Source organism: Diaphorina citri, unplaced genomic scaffold, assembly GCF_000475195.1.
Source record: "Diaphorina citri unplaced genomic scaffold, Diaci psyllid genome assembly version 1.1 scaffold226, whole genome shotgun sequence".
Taxonomy (NCBI): domain Eukaryota; kingdom Metazoa; phylum Arthropoda; class Insecta; order Hemiptera; family Psyllidae; genus Diaphorina; species Diaphorina citri.
Window position 1 is genome coordinate 205,185 of NW_007377663.1, and position 17,564 is coordinate 222,748.

The window sequence follows — 17,564 nt, forward strand, 5'->3', positions numbered from 1 at the left end:
GGTGGCCTGAATTCTGGCGCAATCTGACATATCACGGGTCAAATCTGATTAGCTGATATCACACATGTAGCTATTTTAATAGCTAGATATATATGTATTTATATTCAGACTACCTATACTTACCTACCTATTTACATATCTGTGTTAACTTTTACTACCTTCCTACTCGGAAATTAAAATCAAATTTCTCCATTAATATGTAGGTATCTATCGACTACTAATATTAGTATGTCACTAATATCTTTGAATTTAGGAGATAAACTGCCTGAAGGGTTTCGAATTGTTTTGAATTTTGACAAATCACGAAATCTGTGAAAGTGACAGGGACTGACTCTTGGTTTTTCGAATTGACCCAACAACGACGATTTTGGTGCTTGTGAAATTTCTGACCTTGCTCTGTCCGCTATTCCCTTGATCTTTTCTCCAAATTTTGAACTGTGTTAGGTATATTTGGTTAGATTTTCTATACCGTTTAAAACATACACTGCAGTGCAAAAATAGCCAGTTTTTAAGATGTTTGATAGAGGGAATTGTAACTGCTAAGGTCTTATCGTCCAGAAATCGAAGAGAAGGAAGATAAGATAGGAAAAAGTCAGCCGTTCCGAGAGCGAACCTAAACTGTTCAGGATAAAATCCGCCCCGCGCGGGAATCGAACCTTTTAGTTTTATAGTTTCCTCAATTCCAAAGTCAATCTATAAAAATTATGGTATTTTTTGACGTAAGGGTACCTAGATACTACGAGTAGATACTGAAGGTACATTTTCCCAACTGGTTTGGGATAGCTAGTCTGGGAAGATTTTAATTTGCTGATCCTCTCTTGTTGACTCCCACTACTTGGCACAACCCATCTTCTGCGCACATAGAATATTAAATAGGCATTCATCTCCTGAATCCCAGCAGGGTGGTCCAGAATCAATTTACCAAGTCATTGAAATGATAATTTATTACATTATTAAATAATTGAAAAAATAATAATTTTATTTATAGAAAGAAAACTCATGAATAAAAATAAGCCTCGCCTCAGCCAGCCTAGTTAGCTTCCCTCCAGAGTAGCGCGTCTCCCTTGTAAGCGCTAGATCGCGGGTTCGATTCCCACCCGGGCGGATTTTATCCTGATGGGATAATGTTCGTTCTCAGAACAGCTGGCTTTCTCCTATCCCATCTTCCTTCTCTCTTCGCTTTCGGAATGATAAGATCTTAACAAATAGAGTTGCCTCTATCAAATCTATTATGAAAAAAATTAACGATTATCCGGCTCGAAGGACCAAAAATAAAACCGTTAAAAAGAGCCATTATAAATCATAAGGCATTGGGTTTTCTATGGTTTCTGCACCTGGATATCGACTGAAATATGTCCATACTACCTACGAGTATATGAACTTTTACTCTTTTACTCATGAGCAAAAATGAAAATAATAAAAATGGGAAATTAAAAATATGGAGTGTAAAAGAGTTACGTCTTTATTTTGCTGAGGGCTATTTATTGGTAAAGACATTTGGGTGACTTTGGTAAAGACATCGTAACGGGAACTTTTGGACCAGAGTTCTGTTTGGTTGTTGGGAGACTGGTTTTGAAGATTCCTTATAATATTTAACCTGAAAAAATAATGGTAATTGAAAAATGATTAATATGCCTGCATCGTTGAACCTTATCCATCTTTGGAATAAATAGTCGTAACAAATGCATCCTCCTCGATTTCAATTTAAAACATTAATTTACATCTGATGGGATGATCACAATGTTCAGAATGTAATAATTTTGAACAACTTGTTTAAGGAAATTGCAGACTAAGGGTGCCCGCAAAACGAGGCATTAAAGATCAAAAGAAAATATGAAAGAACTTATAAAAATTTCGTTTGCTTGTGATGGCATTGAAATTGGGTAATTTGGACCCATTAATTAATTAGGTAATTAAAAGCCCATTAATTAACGACTTTCATTCAATCTTACATCCCAATAACATTGCCCTCATGTTTGTTTCCTGACTTCCTGAGTAACGTCAAACAAACATGGTCTATTTTAGATAGGTACCTACGTACTTTTTCTTTAGCACATTGCATAACTCAATATAAATACCAGGCGTTCATACAAAACGGCCTATTTCGTTTTTCCCTACGTTAGCTCTATAATAGGCATGGAGGTATAGCTCCTTGATAATAGGTACCTACCTACGTTCAAACTATCAATTTGGCAACTAGGGACCTTTTTACGGCGAAAACTGGGAGGCAACTTTAATCTTATGCTTATCCTGTATCCAGCAAGGGATAGTGTCACACATCTGTACATACAGTGTATACTTACCAATCATAATACTCATGAACTCTGAAATCAAAACCAAGATAGAAAGTTAATGTGTATGTGAGGAACAGTGGGGTGATCTCCTTTTTAGAGAGAGAGAACGGGAATCGAACCCGTGTCCTAGTGCGTACAAGGCAGGCTATCTTTCAAGCTAACTAGGAGATTTGACCTGTGATGTGTAAGTACTGTCAGAAGGAAAACAGGATAGGGACTTTGTGCACCCTGAAATAACAGTAAGTATTTAAAGCATGGTCAAAGGTCTCCTGTCTAGATACCAACTGAGCACGATGCTTTTTAACTTCAGTGATCCACCAAAAACAGGTGTAATTTACCTTGTATAGCCGTTGGCTCTCTCACACAGAATCTCCACAAAAAAAAAGTTTTGATAAAAAAGTGTTTTCTCAGAATTCAAGATAGGTATTTTTTGTTATTATCTATCATACTACTTATGATATGAACCTATGTTCTGAACTTACTCCACCCAGGTAGGTACAGACCTATTGCTTACACTACCAGACATCTGACAGTTATAAATTAGGTATTTACGAGGTACAGTTATTAGGAATTAATTATTGGAATTAATTTCGCACAAGATGCCCAAACTGATACTACAGCTGTTCCACAGGCATTTTTTGCTGAAGACACATACCTACCAGGCGATCCGATATTTTTTACAGATTTACAAAATTCCCAACCTACCAGATTAATTAAATAGAAGACAAGCAGGTATTTAATTTAAAACCTCAAAATAAATTCGTGTGATTTTTAATTTTAATTTCTAGCAAAATTTCCTCCCGTGACATAGTGACCGTTATTCTTTGGAGATGATATCTTAAGGCAGACTTGACCGGAATTTGCTGACGCCAAAAATAGTCATTTCTGACGCCATTGGATATTGGGCTTGTGAGGAATAATATTGGTTATTTATACTGTTTGAATATGACTGAGCTGCCCTTTACCTCAGCAGTGAGCTACTACTATTAATGTGGTCAAATTCTGAAGCAAAATGTACAGGATGAAATTTCATACCTCTCCTGGGATTGAACCCACGCCCTCCTAATTACCAATGGATATTGGGCTTGTGAGGAATAATATTGGTTATTTATACTGTTTGAAAATGACTGAGCTGCCCTTTACCTCAGCAGTGAGCTACTATTATTAATGTGGTCAAATTCTGAAGCAAAATGTACAGGATGAAATTTCATACCTCTCCTGGGATTGAACCCACGCCCTCCTAATTACCAGAAGAGCTTCTTGACCATTACGCCACCAACGTATGTTTTTCGATTAGTTTACAAGATATAAATTGACCAGGTGGTTACCCACTTGTAATCCTGTGATACTAAATCTGTGACAAGCTTTGGGATTAATACAGAGAAGAGACAGAAGGAGGATGGAACAGGAGAAAGCCAACCGTTCCGAGAACGAACCTTATCTGTCTAGGATAAAGTTCGCCCCGGGCGGGAACCAAACCCGCAGCCTAGCGCTTAGGCTGCGGGTTCGTCCTCATAAAAGCATCCTATACTGCGAGATGAAAGGGTTAAATAGTGGGCATATTTTCGAATAACGTTGCAATCGATGCATAGAGGTCGATATTTCGATAATGAAATTTGACAGAGTACCTGTGAGTAGTGTATCCTCTATCACACAGAATCTCCACAAAAAAAAAGTTTTGATAAAAAGTGTTTTCTCAGAATTCAAGATAGGTACCTATTTTTTGTTATTATCTATCATACTACTTATGATATGAACCTATGTTCTGAACTTACTCCACCCAGGTAGGTACAGACCTATTGCTTACACTACCAGACATCTGACAGTTATAAATTAGGTATTTACGAGGTACAGTTATTAGGAATTAATTATTGGAATTAATTTCGCACAAGATGCCCAAACAGATACCACAGCTGTTCCACAGGCATTTTTTGCTGAAGACACATACCTACCAGTCGATCCGATATTTTTTACAGATTTACAAAATTCCCAACCTACCAGATTAATTAAATAGAAGACAAGCAGGTATTTAATTTTAAACCTGGTTCCACAGACATTTTTTTCTGAAGACACATACCTACCAGGCGATCCGATATTTTTTTACAGATTTACAAAATTCCCAACCTACCAGATTAATTAAATAGAAGACAAGCAGGTATTTAATTTTAAACCTGAAATTAATTCGTGTGATTTTTGATTTTAATTTCTAGCAAAATTTCCTCTCGTGACATAGTGACCGTTATTCTTTGGAGATGATATCTTGAGGCAGACTTGATCGGAATTTGCTGACGCCAAAAATAGTCATTTCTGACGCCATTGGATATTGGGCTTGTGAGTAATATATTATTTAGTAATAATATATTATTTATACTGAGTAATAAATTATTTGTAATATATTATTTATATTGTTTGAATATGACTGAAGGTGCCCTTTACCTCAGCAGTGAGCTACTACTATTAATGTGGTCAAATTCTGAAGCAAAACGTAGAGGATGAAATTTCATACCTCTCCTGGGATTGAACCCACGCCCTCCTAATTACCAGACGAGCGTTTTGGCCATTACGCCACCAAGGTAGGTTTTCAATTAGTTTACAAAATATAAATTGACCAGGTGGTTACCCACTTGTAATCCTGTGATACTAAATCTGTGACAAGCTTTGGGATTAATACAGAGAAGAGACAGAGGGTAAAATAAAATTGAGTAATTCAGTAAACGTAGGACAGGTAGAACTCAATTCACAAAACGGCCGGTACAAGTTACGAAAACTCTTACGAAAAAAGAAAAAAAAATCGTCATACCCATCTGGTAAACGCCAACGCTGCGCTGTGTTCCTAATCCATCACTGAAATTCAGCAACATTGCTCCTGATTAGAATCCGGATGGCTGACCATTGCGATTGCGTGCCGGCCTTGCTCGGGAAATGGTCAACTCGGCCCCATGGAGGAAAAAACAGTCAAACTAGGCCCCTACAGTTTGGCCCTGTTTTATTTCTTCCTGCAAACTTGGTCCCATTTTTACAGACTCAAGCTGGTTTTTTTTAATTTAAGGAGGCGAATGGAAGGGTACAGTCTAGGGAATCCACTTCCGGGATCCCGAAATCGAAAATAATTCCCGGGATTGGATTAATTACCTAGTACTGTCACTAAATAAAAACCTTAACCGTACAGTGACGATAAACCCTTAAGAGTCAATATTTAGGCAATGGCATAGCCATTAACCCCTTCACTCACCTTCTCTATCGTACAACATGAAGGCTTCGCGCAGTTCTGCCCTCATGGCCTCTGGATTCTCTTCCTCTTCCTCCAGGAATTTGGCTGCCAGGGTACAGAACTCGTTGAACTCAAGCTCTCCAGAACCTGAGGGGAGTGAAGAGGGAGAAGGATCAGGATAAACGATAAACCAAATTCAAGAATTTGTGAAGAGAAAGATTTGCTTGTAGTTCTAGTTTATTTGAAAGGTTGAGTCAATTTCAAGATAGAATTCTTTATGTTAAGATAGAATTATTTACGGTGTGCCCACACTACAGTCGACGAGACGGAGGTAAGATCAAAGGATTATGGTGGAATGAAAAAAAAAGTACAGGGTGAATTATAGACACTACTTTACGGCTAGGCGACTGCGCCCTGATTCGTCCCGAAACAATAGTATTTGCTCATAATATCCTGTCTTCCTTCTCTTTTCGAATTTGGGACAGTAAAACCTCCGTTGTTATAGTTCTATCAAACCTTTGAAAAAAATCCCCCTGGAGTTAGTCAGAAGTCTTTTACTTACCCTTTTAGTATACCTACCTAAAATACACAGTCATCATAATGAAACAACTTGTTCTAAGCCATTGACAGTCTAAAATCTAAATAAAGCATTACTCACCATCTTCATCCACCTCTTTGATGATCTCGTTCAGCGCCTCCTGACTCTGAGGATGTCCCAACATTTCCATGATGGTTCCCACCATGTCTGTTGGGATGGAGCCCTTCTTCTCTTGGTCGAAAGCTTCGAAAGCTCTGGTTAACACTGGGGGGAGAAACCAATAAAAAATTTAGGACTCATGAGTGGAAGGGAAACTCGCGCCGTGGGCGTGAGGTACCGTGAGTGTAGCTAGCGTGAACGAAATCACCTATTATATCTTGGGAGAACTTTGGGAGAAACCACATTTTTTTGACGTGACATGACTCCCCATGATGTCACATGAGCTCACGTGACTTGAGGGCAGTTAGTTTCTACTTTCTATATTGAGACTGCGGTTGCAGTTCCCCCTATCAAACCTATTTTTTATGGGCATAAATAAGTACCTATATTTCATGATACTTACTGGCCATTTGATCTTTACTAAGCTGTGGTTTTTCGGTAGCCTGAAATAAAACAGAGGTCAGTATTTTTTTTAGTTAGGTTAATTTAGGTATTTAGCTAGAGCACTTGAAAATGAAAATCGGAACCCCCTAGAGCGGAAAAAAAATCCTAAAAAAGGTTTATTTTTACTTATCATTTTTCCTACGACTTACCATTTTTCCTCAATTTTTGTAATCCTCTCTATTTCACCAACAAAAAACCTAGTTTAGACTTTGAAAAAAAATCAAACAAACGAAAATTGTTAAAGACTGTGTGGCGATTTTCGCCAACGAAAAAAAAAAATGGTGGGGAAACCGTTTGACCTGATGGAAAACCGTTACATAAAAATATGTAATGGTCACTATGCAACTCAAAATGGCGGAGCGGGAGGGACAGGTGACAGAATTTCGAAATTAACCCGTTTCTTGTTTGGATATCAAATTAAAATTGATAGTCTAAAACTGATATTGATTGATTTGTTCTAAAAATTGATTTGTTCTAAATTTTTAGATTGGTTTTGTTCTAAAAAAAAATAGTAATAATGATCAAACTTTTCATTTTCCTTGGTTGAAGTTGAAGAGGTTTGATAGGGGGAACTACAACAACAAACTGAGGTTGCACCGTCGAAGATAGAAGGAGGAGGGAACAGGAGAAAGCCAACCGTTCCGAGAACGAACCTTATCTGTCTAGGATAAAGTTCGCCCCGGGCGGGAATCGAACCCGTTCTACCGTAAAGCTAACTAGGCCAATTAGAAGGTCTAGCTTAGAGAGCGAGCTCGGATGACTGATGTTTTGGATCTTTGGAATATTGACGTAGAAAAACTGTACTATCACGTCACGTGACGTAACTGTCCTCAATGAAATTACCTACAATATTATGGGAAAATTTTGAACTGGGCACATATTTCGGAATCCCAATGAGCTCACGTGACGTGATGGTAGTGTTTCTACCTTTAGACTCTTCAAAGAAAGCATGATAGTTATCCAGTATCCATTAATACATTCCCACGTTCTTGCATAAAAGCATCCTATACTGCGAGATGAAAGGGTTAAATCGTGGGCATATTTTCGAATAACGTTGCAATCGATGCATAGAGGTCGATATTTCGATAATGAAATTTGACAGAGTACCTGTGAGTAGTGTGAGTAAAATGGTTTCATGCTTTCCATCCGAAGTGATGAGCAATAGAGTGCTGACGGTTTTTCCCTGCCCCATCTCAGACTGGACGCAGATTAGACTGTAAAAAGGCCAGCCTAGTTAGCTTTGTTGGTAGTGCGTCTGCCATGTAAGCGCTAGGTCGCTGGTTCGATTCCCGCCCGGGGCGGATTTTATCCTGATGGGATAATGTTCGTTCTCGGAACGGCTGGCTTTCTCCTATCCTGTCTTCCTTCTCTCTTCGATTTCGGGACGATAAGACCTCAGCAGTTACAGTTCCCTCTATCAAACCTCTGAAAAAAGAGAGAGGGGGCCAGGGGGGAACAAAAAAGTTGCATATATGGTAAATTTATGTTATGCTGTAACAGGGTGGATAAGTCCCTATTCCCTAATTGATAAGGCATTGCATTCGTCAGTGTTCGTTCGTCAGAAAAACTCTTCTACCTTGTGCTTCCCAAACATATCGATCGGAATCATAGAATGACAGCAGGAATGTCAATTTTATGTAGAAGTGATCTAGGTATGTACAATTGTACATACATACCTATGTACAGCATACATACATATAATACCTATCTACCTATGTCTATGTATAACATAAAATGAGGGACACAATACGAGTGAGGAAGGGGAAGGAGAGAGAGAGCAAGAGAGAAGTAGAAAGAGAGTTGAAGAAAGAGAAAGAGAGAGAGAAATCAAGAGGGAGAGTAAAGAACTTTAAAGAAGAGAGAGTGAAAGAGAGAGAGAGTAGATAGACAGAGAAATGAGAGAAAGAGAGATTGATAGAGGAAGGGAGAGAGGAGAAGAAAAAGTGAGAAATGAGAGAGAGAGCATAAAGGAAGAGAGAGAGAGATAGATAAATGAGAGAGAGGGAATCAATTAGATAAGGCGCGATAATTATTTATATCTCGATAAACATTTGCAATCGAGTACAGGTATCACTCTCACTAACACACGGAGCTGTCAGCAAAAACTTGGTGAAATGATCGATCGACAGCAAACGACTATACCACGCCCTCCTTAGGGGAAATTAAATGTACCTAACTTACTCGTATGTAGGTAATTTTTCAACAGCATTTTTTTTTTTTTTTTTTTTTTTTTTTTTCAGCATGTAAGGAAGGTGTAATCTTTTTAAAAGACCTGGTAGGCACCTACCTTTACCTACACACAATTTTCTTGATTTCATAGCTGCTAAGAGTTTTACTTTCTATTACCACAGTATAGCGAGCTATGCTAGAAACGTATGCGCACAAACATATTTTAATGTGTTGCCTGCAAAGGAGCTTTGCTCGGGACATTTGATGTGACGCCATCGTGTACGGGAGCGTATGCCGTGACGTCAAAGTTCACGATTTACCGGTATTTTTTAAATCGCTTTATCTCGGGATCTAGAAGTCGTAGAAGAAAAAGAAAAAATCCGTTGGTTCTCATTTTTCCTGCTCTATGAGTTTGAAACATCACCCAAGTAAGCGCAACTGATCTATTGATGCATTCAACGTGTGATCGCCGCTGGTTCCCGATTTCAAAATGATGCTCATCCTTAATAGGTACCCCGTAAAGTTCAACTTCAACTGGCCACTCTATCCTTCACCCAAATCAACACCGTATTTATCTCATTACAAACACCAGTCCCGTATTAAATTCGAGAGAGCCTCAAATTTTAATCCACGTCTTTTAATTTTATTTTTTATTACTATTGATAGTTATTTACAGAGGTGAAACTGACAATTAGAGTAATTGTCCCCTCTTTTAATTTTGTTCGCGAGTGACAAAAGAAATTCAGCATGTTGCCTTTTCGGAGGCTTTTGAGCAGGCAAAATTTGAGCAATGTGGCCCGACTTTTGACCAACAAAGGTTGGGGTAATGGGGAAAAATGTTTGGTTATGCCTGCAGGAGGAGGAATTGAATGCCAAAGCGGTGGTGGAGGTAAGTGTGAAATTCCATTGGAATCTGTGTACCTACTTAGTTTTAGAACTTTAATGGTAGATAAAGTTAGCTAGATAGGTAACGACAGAAATATCTTTAATTACAACTAAAGCTGGTAATTGTGTAGAAGCCACGACAGTGGAAAAGAAAGCTCCTTTTTGTATTTAACCTAACCCTATAATAACACTAATCACTGCTCTAATTGTGAAAGCTCTTTTTTGTGTTTAACCTAACCCTATAATAACACTGGTCACTGCTCGTTTGTGCCAGTTCCTTTGGTAGCAATCTCCCACTGACGTGACTTCTGCACTATCCTCAGTACCCCGTAAAGTTCAACTTCAACTGGCCACTCTATCCTTCACCCAAATCAACACCGTATTTATCTCATTACAAACACCAGTACCGTCAAAAGAGGTTTGATAGGTAGTTAAAAGAGGGGACTGTAACAACGAAGGCCTCATTGACCGAAAATCGAAGATAAAAGGACAGGATAGGAGAAAGCCAATCGTTCCGAGAACGAACCTTATCTCGTTCAGGCCAAATAATAATAATAATAGTGCTTATTTATTCGCCCCGCCTAAAGTTCGCCCCGAGCGGGAATCTGGGACGTAGCGCTATCTGTTTAGGATCAAGTTCTCCCGAGGCGGTAATTCCAACCTAACGAGGCTAGCTCAGGTCACTGATGCTAAGGTTTTTATCATATTTTACCTATGTAAATAAGTACACATATTTTCCCATTGTTTTTATTCCATTTTTTCTCTCTCTCTCTCTCTCTCTCTCTCTCTCTCTCTCTCTCTCTTATTTTCATATAAAAATTATATGTCTAATTTGCACATATAATTACATTTTTTCTATTTATTTTCCAAATTTCTCCTTCATTTTCCCAGATGTGTGGTCTGGATGAGAACCCGGACTTTCACAAGCACGTGGATGCCGTCATGAAGTCCATCCTGTACATGATGGAAAGCAGTGGTAGTGTTCCCGATATGAAGAGTACACAAGTGACTGGCCTCAAGATGACAAGAGATGATCTTTCCAACACTTTTTCAAACTTCGAACCTTCATTCCAGCTCTATCTCCAATTCCATCCAATCCCAAACCATCCCGTCTCAACCTCCTTCCCAAACCTGCCTCCTCCTGCTTCCACGGACCGGGCTTCGACTCTCTACGACCGTTTCGTCCGTTTTTCCCCAAACCTGGCTTTCTATTCCACGGATACGGGTTCGACTCAATGCGACCATTTTCCTGCTGTGTAGACGAGACTTCCAACAAGCCTGATCCCGTGACGGGCCTGACCCCCAAGATGGTGGGCCTGCTGAAATGTCTGGGTGTGGCTATAAAGCCAGAGGCACACCGACATGGAGTGAACATCTTCAAGAAGCTGTTCCTAATGGACAAGACCGTACAGAGGATGTTCCCGAAGTTTGCGTGCGACGATGTAAATTTACAAGACTACTTTGGTATTTTCACAGGACTAAAAAGTCCCTTTACCTCAGGCTTACCTATCCCTGGAAGGGATTCTATATTATTATTTTTAAGAGCTTTTTAAACAATAATAATTAAAAGAGGTTTGATAGGTAGTTAAAAGAGGGAACTGTAACAACGAAGGCCTCATTGACCGAAAATCGAAGATAAAAGGACAGGATAGGAGAAAGCCAATCGTTCCGAGAACGAACCTTATACTCAATATAAATACCAGGCGTTCATACAAAACGGTCCTATTTCGTTTTTCCCTACGTTAGCTCTATAATGGGTAGGTACCTACCTACGTTCAAACTATCAATTTGGCAACTTAGGGACCTTTTTACGGCGAAAACTGGGAGGCAACTTTAATCTTATGCTTATCCTGTATCCAGCAAGGGATAGTGTCACACATCTGTACATACAGAGTATACTTACCAATCATAATACTCATGAACTCTGAAATCAAAACCAAGATAGAAAGTTAATGTGTATGTGAGGAACAGTGGGGTGATCTCCTTTTTAGAGAGAGAGAACGGGAATCGAACCCGTGTCCTAGTGCGTACAAGGCAGGCTATCTTTCAAGCTAACTAGGAGATTTGACCTGTGATGTGTAAGTACTGTCAGAAGGAAAACAGGATAGGAGAAAGGTAGCTGTTCCAAGAACAAACCTTATCTGTTAAGGAGAAAGTTCACCTCGGCTAAAATTCATTGAAGTTCAGGATAAAGTTGGGAATCAATCAAGTGCTTACAAGGCGCGCTACCTTCCAAGCTTAACAATTTATTTGATGAGAGAGTTGTTCTGAAAAACCAATAAAATGGAAACTTATAAATTAAAAATAAATTGGGTATTAACCATTCTTAGATACGGAGAAGCTTAGCCCATCCTTTAGGGCTCTTTGCCCCTACACCTAAGCCTCGGAGTGGGTTTAACCATAGACTCACCGTCAAAATCAATGGTACCAGAACCATCGGAATCAATTTCCTCAATCATTTCATTCAGCTCCTCATAGTCCAAGTTGGGATCTAACTCTGAGATGATCTCCCTCAGGACGTCTGTAGTGATGTAGCCGTTACCTGAGGGTAAAATAAAAGTGAGTAATTCAGTAAACGTAGGGCAGGTAGAACTCAATTCACAAAACGGCCGGTATAAGTTACGAACACTCTTACGAAAAAAGAAAAAGAAATCGTTATATCTAGCAAATGTCAGCCATGCGGGAACAGCATAGCATGTTGAATTAATCAGTTCCAGCGGTATCACTGAAGTTAAGCAACGTTGCGCTCTGAGATGATCTCCCTCAGGACGTCTGTAGTGATGTAGCCGTTACCTGTAGGTAAAATAAAAGTGAGTAATTCAGTAAACGTAGGACAGGTAGAACTCAATTCAAAAAACGGTCGTTATAAGTTACGAAAACTCTTACGAAAAAAGAAAAAAAAAATCGTCATATCTAGCAAATGTCAGCCATGCGGGAACAGCATAGCATGTTGAATTAATCAGTTCCAGCGGTATCACTGAAGTTAAGCAACGTTGCTTGTGATTGGAATCCGGATGGGTGACCACTGAAGGTCACTGACCAGCTGGGCAATCGTTTGCTGGCTTTTCCAGGATCCACTCTGACTGAGTGAGGTTAATCTGAGTAGGCTGGTAACTTGAGTGTAAACCCCCGAACTGAAAGAAAAATTCCCTCACGAACACTTTTGAGCAGTTTTACAATGACGATAAACCATAGGGAAATCACTTTCAAGAGTAACAAGCGTGCTGGGAGACGCACGAACGTCAATAGTTCGTGTAGTTCTACCCAATCAATTGGCATAGCCATTAACCTCTTGACTCACCTTCTCTATCGTACAACATGAAGGCTTCGCGCAGTTCTGCCCTCATTGCCTCTGGATTTTCTTCCTCTTCCTCCAGGAATTTGGCTGCCAGGGTACAAAACTCGTTGAACTCTAGCTCTCCAGACCCTGAGGGGTGTGAAGAGGAAGAAATTTGGTTCTGACAAAACACATCCAAGACTGAATTCGGTTTACACCTCGCTAAATTTTTTGCCATGACGTGGACTCGAACTACCAACCTCGATATTCAAAGTCCACAATCGGTTTACACAGACCAACTGTCGTCACCCATACCAATTTTGTGCTAGTAGGTATGTAGGTAGGTATACCTATAAAGGTGTATCCACACACAGTCAACCGGTCTTCGATCAACGTAGACTGACACGTCCACACTGCCTCGACAACATAGATTACCTTCGTCCATCGATGGCCGGTTGACTATGTTTGGACTCACCTTAAGAGAGAGATTTTACTATTCCACTGTAAAGGTGAGTTTACACAACAATAGATCGAAGTCAATCGACATCGACTGGAACTCTTCTTTATTCTGTTATCACCATTCGGCTACAGCTGAAGCCGCAACAACAACAAATATAACAGACTCACCATCTTCATCCACCTCTTTGATGATCTCATTCAGTGCCTCCTGACTCTGAGGATGTCCCAACATTTCCATGATGGTGCCCACCATGTCTGTTGGGATGGAGCCCTTCTTCTCCTGGTCGAAAGCTTCGAAAGCTCTGGTTAACACTGGGGGGAGAAACGACCAATAAGAATTAAGGACTTATGAGTGGAACGGAAACATCTAAAGCTTTTTTGTCAACTAAGCTTTATTACTGCCAGCCTAGTTGACTTGGAAGTAGCACGCCCACCTTATGAGCGGTAGGCCGCAGGTTCAATTCCCGTCCGTGTTGCATTTTATCCTAAACAGCTAAGGTTCGTTCCCGGAGAGGCTCTTTCTTCTATCCTGTCCTTTCTAGAATTTCGAGACGATAAGACCTACCTATATTTCATAATACTTACTGGCCATCTGATCTTTACTAAGCTGTGGTTTTTCGGTAGCCTGAAATAAAATAAAGGTAAGTATATTTTTAATTAGGTTAATTGCCACACATGGCTTTGCTGCTTAGCGTGTAAATAAATGAATAAATTAGGTTAATTTAGTCAGCATTTACCTAGCAGAACACTTGAAAATGAAAATTGGAGCCCCCTAGCGGAAAAAAGAGCGGGAAAAAAATCGTAAAAAAGATTTATTTTTTTATTATACAACTTATTATTATTATATAATAACACTTTATTAGGATTTTAACCAACTTACCATTTTTCCTCAATTCTTGTAGGTAATCCTCTCTATTTCACCAACAAAAAAACCTAGTTGAGACTTTGAAAAAAAAAATTCAAACAAACGAAAATTGTAAAAGACTGTGTGGCGATTTTCGCAAACGAAAAACAAAATGGTGGGGAAACCGTTTGACCTGATGGAAAACCGTTACATGAAAATATGTAACGGTCACTATGCGACTCAAAATGGCGGAGCGGGAGGGACAGGTGACGAAATTTTCGAAATTAACCCGTTTGGATCTGAAAAGTTAACTCCGGACCTAACTTTCTTAAGCTAGAAACAGAGTGGAGAGGAGAGCATGGAGCATGTAGAATCGAGCAGGTAGCTAAGGTCTTACCGTCCTGAAATCGTAGAGAGAAGGAGGACAGAATAAGAGAAAGCCAGCCGTTCCGAGAACGAACCTTATATATTTGTTTAGGATAAAGCTTGCCCCAGGCGAGAATCGCATCCAGTGCTTACAAGCCAGGCCCACTATACCTACTCCAAGAAAACCAGGCGGGCTCAAGTCAAGCTAAAATGGAAAAGAGAAAATTAAACCATCCTATACTAAAAGTACTGGGCATGGCGCTATGAAAGGGTTAAATAGTGGGCATATTTTCGAATAACGTTGTAAGAGATGCATAGAGATCGTCCATGCATCTCTTACAAAGCCAGAGGTCTGAAGCTGTGTCCACACATAGTCAACGCCGTCGATTGACGAGGTGAAGAGATGAATCTATACTGTCGAGGCAGTGTACGGTAGAGGAGGAGAACTATCGATAGCACTATCGATAACTATCGATAGTTGAGGCTTGTCTGAGAGAGTGGTTTTAAATAAAAATGGATTCCTAAAAAAACACTCGTACTGTGTGCTTCCCAAACATATCGATCGGAATCATAGAATGACAGCAGGAATGTCAATTTTATGTAGAAGTAATCTAGGTATGTACAGCATACCTGCATATATACATACATACCTACATATAATACCTATCTACCTATGTCTATGTATAACATAAAATGAGGGACAGGGAAGGAGAGAGAGAGAGAGAGGAAGAGAGTTGAAGAAAGAGAGAGAGAGAAATCAAGAGGGGGAGTAAAGAAGAGAGAGAGAGAGAGACGAAAGGGGAAGATGCAAAAATGAGAGAGAGAGCATAGAGGAAGAGAGAGATAGATAAATGAGAGAGAGAGAGAATCAATTAGATAAGGCGGGATAATTATTTATATCTCGATAAACATTTGCAATCGAGTACAGGTATCACTCTCACTAACACACGGAGTTCTCTCTCTCTCTCTCTCTCTTATTTTCATATAAAAATTATGTCTCTAATTTGTACATATAATTAGATTTTTTCTATTTATTTTCCAAATTTCTCCTTCATTTTCCCAGATGTGTGGTCTGGATGAGAACCCAGACTTTCACAAGCACGTGGATGCCGTCATGAAGTCCATCCTGTACATGATGGAAAGCAGTGGTAGTGTTCCCGATATGAAGAGTACACTGGCTCTCCAGGTGAAGATTCACAAGGACCTGTGTATTCCTGACAGACACTTTATTACGTTCGGTAAGTCATATTATAAATGTAGGTAGGTATGTAGATGGAAAGCAGTGGTAGTGTTCTTGATATGAAGAGTACACTGGCTCTCCAGGTTAAGATTCATAAGGACCTGTGTATTCCTGACAAACACTTTATCACATTTGGTAAGTCATATTATAAATGTAGGTATGTAGATGAAAAGCAGTGGTAGTGTTCCCGATATGAAGACTACACTGGCTCTCCAGGTTAAGATTCACAAGGACCTGTGTATTCCTGACAGACACTTTATCACATTTGGGAAGTCTTAGTCATCTTTCTTCTTTACTTATCCTAATGGGAATCTGGCTGGGGGACCTTACACAGGGATAATAATAATAATAATAATAGGGATAACCAGTGTCTCGCTGTGGGACTATAAATATAGAGATCAGCGCAGCCAAACCCTAACCAGCCTGGCTAGCTGGAGGTTACAAAGGATTTATCAGGCTTCAAAGGAAAGCACAGATCCTCACGATGCGATGGTTGACTGCGGTTCAGGACGGGCCCAGTAATCTTCGCCAGAGACCATCAACCTAAATCAAATGAGGAAATTTATGGGTTGCTCAATTTTATCAAATTTCAGAAATATTGTGGAAGAAACAGGATATTTTTTTAGATCATTACATAAGCATCGAGTTGAAACTTCGAACTTATTTCGGTCAATCACTTTGCCCATACAGGTTACGCCATCAATGAATATCTAAAGGAGACCCTGGGTGCCAAATATTCCGAAGATGTCGAATGTGCCGTCGCCTACTTCTGGAAATTCGTCGCCTCTGAAATGACCGCTAAACCGCATCAGAAGTGTCCCAAATGTGGGTGTACTGTCCTCAAACGATGTTGAGAGGAAAGCGCCCCGAATGAAGGAGCTTCATGAAGCGAAGGGTCGTGTCCGTCATTTGGTGTCTTGGTCAAGGTCTGCTGAGATAGGGGATGTGTCCCAAATGTGGCACCTTTGGTGTTCTGATCACAGTGTCCTATATTATAAATAGTAGGATATTATCTTTTATGTTTAGGTATAGCTAAGTCTGTTTTTTTAGGGGCCCCTATTTTTAGGTTTGATAGAGGGAACTATAACAAGGGAGATCTTATCGTCCCGAAATCGGAAAGAGGACAGGATAGGAGAAAGCCAGCCGTTCCGAGAGCGAACCCTATCTGTTTAGGATGAAGTGTCTCCCGGGCGGGGATCGAACCCACAACCTACCGCTTTACTTTAGCTAAAAAGTATCTAATGATAAAAAATAACAACACACATGAAATTTGTTTGAATTATTTTATTTTTTTTATTAAATTAAAAATAAAAAGTATGTTCAAAAACTATGTCCTTTTTTTTCAAACTGAATTTCGAATCAAGTTAGAATGGTTCAGTTTCCCTTTAACTGTTTTTATTTACATGATACATTGAAAGAAAAAAAACGAAATCCTCTCTGGAACCTTAAGATTAATGACCGAGACCACAAAGTGAGTTTAAACGCCGTTTAACTTTTGGATTAAGCAATCTCATTTGTTGATTTCAAAATGTCTGGCTGGGGCACGATCGGGGAGTAGATCAGCTTAGTCTGGCTAGGGGAGGAGAGCAGCCTGAAATTTCCCTTGCTAAAGAAATACCTAAGGTTGAGTGCGAAGGGCATCCACCCGTAAAAATAGCCAAAACCAAATGTCAGCCCA

General features: G+C 39.6%; 3 protein-coding genes across 3 annotated transcripts; 1 reads left to right on the top strand and 2 right to left on the bottom strand.

The window, feature by feature from the left end:
* Positions 1 to 1,430: 1,430 nt before the first annotated feature.
* LOC103506300 (troponin C-like) lies at positions 1,431 to 14,475 on the bottom strand. Its single transcript, XM_008470684.2, has 7 exons — positions 14,317 to 14,475; positions 14,022 to 14,061; positions 13,605 to 13,748; positions 13,002 to 13,127; positions 12,111 to 12,242; positions 11,604 to 11,624; positions 1,431 to 1,597 (listed from the first exon to the last, which is right to left on the bottom strand). The coding sequence occupies exons 1-7, from the start codon at positions 14,317 to 14,319 to the stop codon at positions 1,593 to 1,595; spliced, it is 471 nt and encodes a 156-aa protein (XP_008468906.1). The 5' UTR covers positions 14,320 to 14,475; the 3' UTR covers positions 1,431 to 1,592.
* Positions 2,209 to 6,971, bottom strand: LOC108252022 (troponin C-like). Its single transcript, XM_017442808.2, has 5 exons — positions 6,796 to 6,971; positions 6,606 to 6,645; positions 6,164 to 6,307; positions 5,527 to 5,652; positions 2,209 to 2,324 (listed from the first exon to the last, which is right to left on the bottom strand). Exons 1-5 carry the CDS (start codon positions 6,796 to 6,798, stop codon positions 2,209 to 2,211), a joined length of 429 nt encoding a protein of 142 aa, XP_017298297.1. The 5' UTR covers positions 6,799 to 6,971.
* On the top strand, positions 9,341 to 17,312 carry LOC103506299. The gene is made up of 4 exons (XM_008470683.3): positions 9,341 to 9,704; positions 10,775 to 11,142; positions 15,710 to 15,884; positions 16,577 to 17,312. Exons 1-4 carry the CDS (start codon positions 9,563 to 9,565, stop codon positions 16,738 to 16,740), a joined length of 849 nt encoding a protein of 282 aa, XP_008468905.1. The 5' UTR covers positions 9,341 to 9,562; the 3' UTR covers positions 16,741 to 17,312.
* Positions 17,313 to 17,564: the final 252 nt, after the last annotated feature.

Coding starts and splice junctions, on each gene's coding strand:
- LOC103506300 (XM_008470684.2), bottom strand. Junction 12,243..13,001: donor CATGTTGTACGATAGAGAAG/GTGAGTCAAGAG, acceptor TTTTACCCTCAG/GTAACGGCTACATCACTACA. Junction 11,625..12,110: donor TGGTACCATTGATTTTGACG/GTGAGTCTATGG, acceptor TTTTGATTTCAG/AGTTCATGAGTATTATGATT.
- LOC103506299 (XM_008470683.3), top strand. CDS start 9,563: ATGTTGCCTTTTCGGAGGCTTTTGAGCAGGCAAAATTTGAGCAATGTG. Junction 9,705..10,774: donor ATGCCAAAGCGGTGGTGGAG/GTAAGTGTGAAA, acceptor CCTTCATTCCAG/CTCTATCTCCAATTCCATCC. Junction 15,885..16,576: donor CAGACACTTTATTACGTTCG/GTAAGTCATATT, acceptor TTGCCCATACAG/GTTACGCCATCAATGAATAT.
- LOC108252022 (XM_017442808.2), bottom strand. Junction 5,653..6,163: donor CAAAGAGGTGGATGAAGATG/GTGAGTAATGCT, acceptor CACTCCCCTCAG/GTTCTGGAGAGCTTGAGTTC. Junction 2,325..5,526: donor CATGTTGTACGATAGAGAAG/GTGAGTGAAGGG, acceptor TTTTGATTTCAG/AGTTCATGAGTATTATGATT.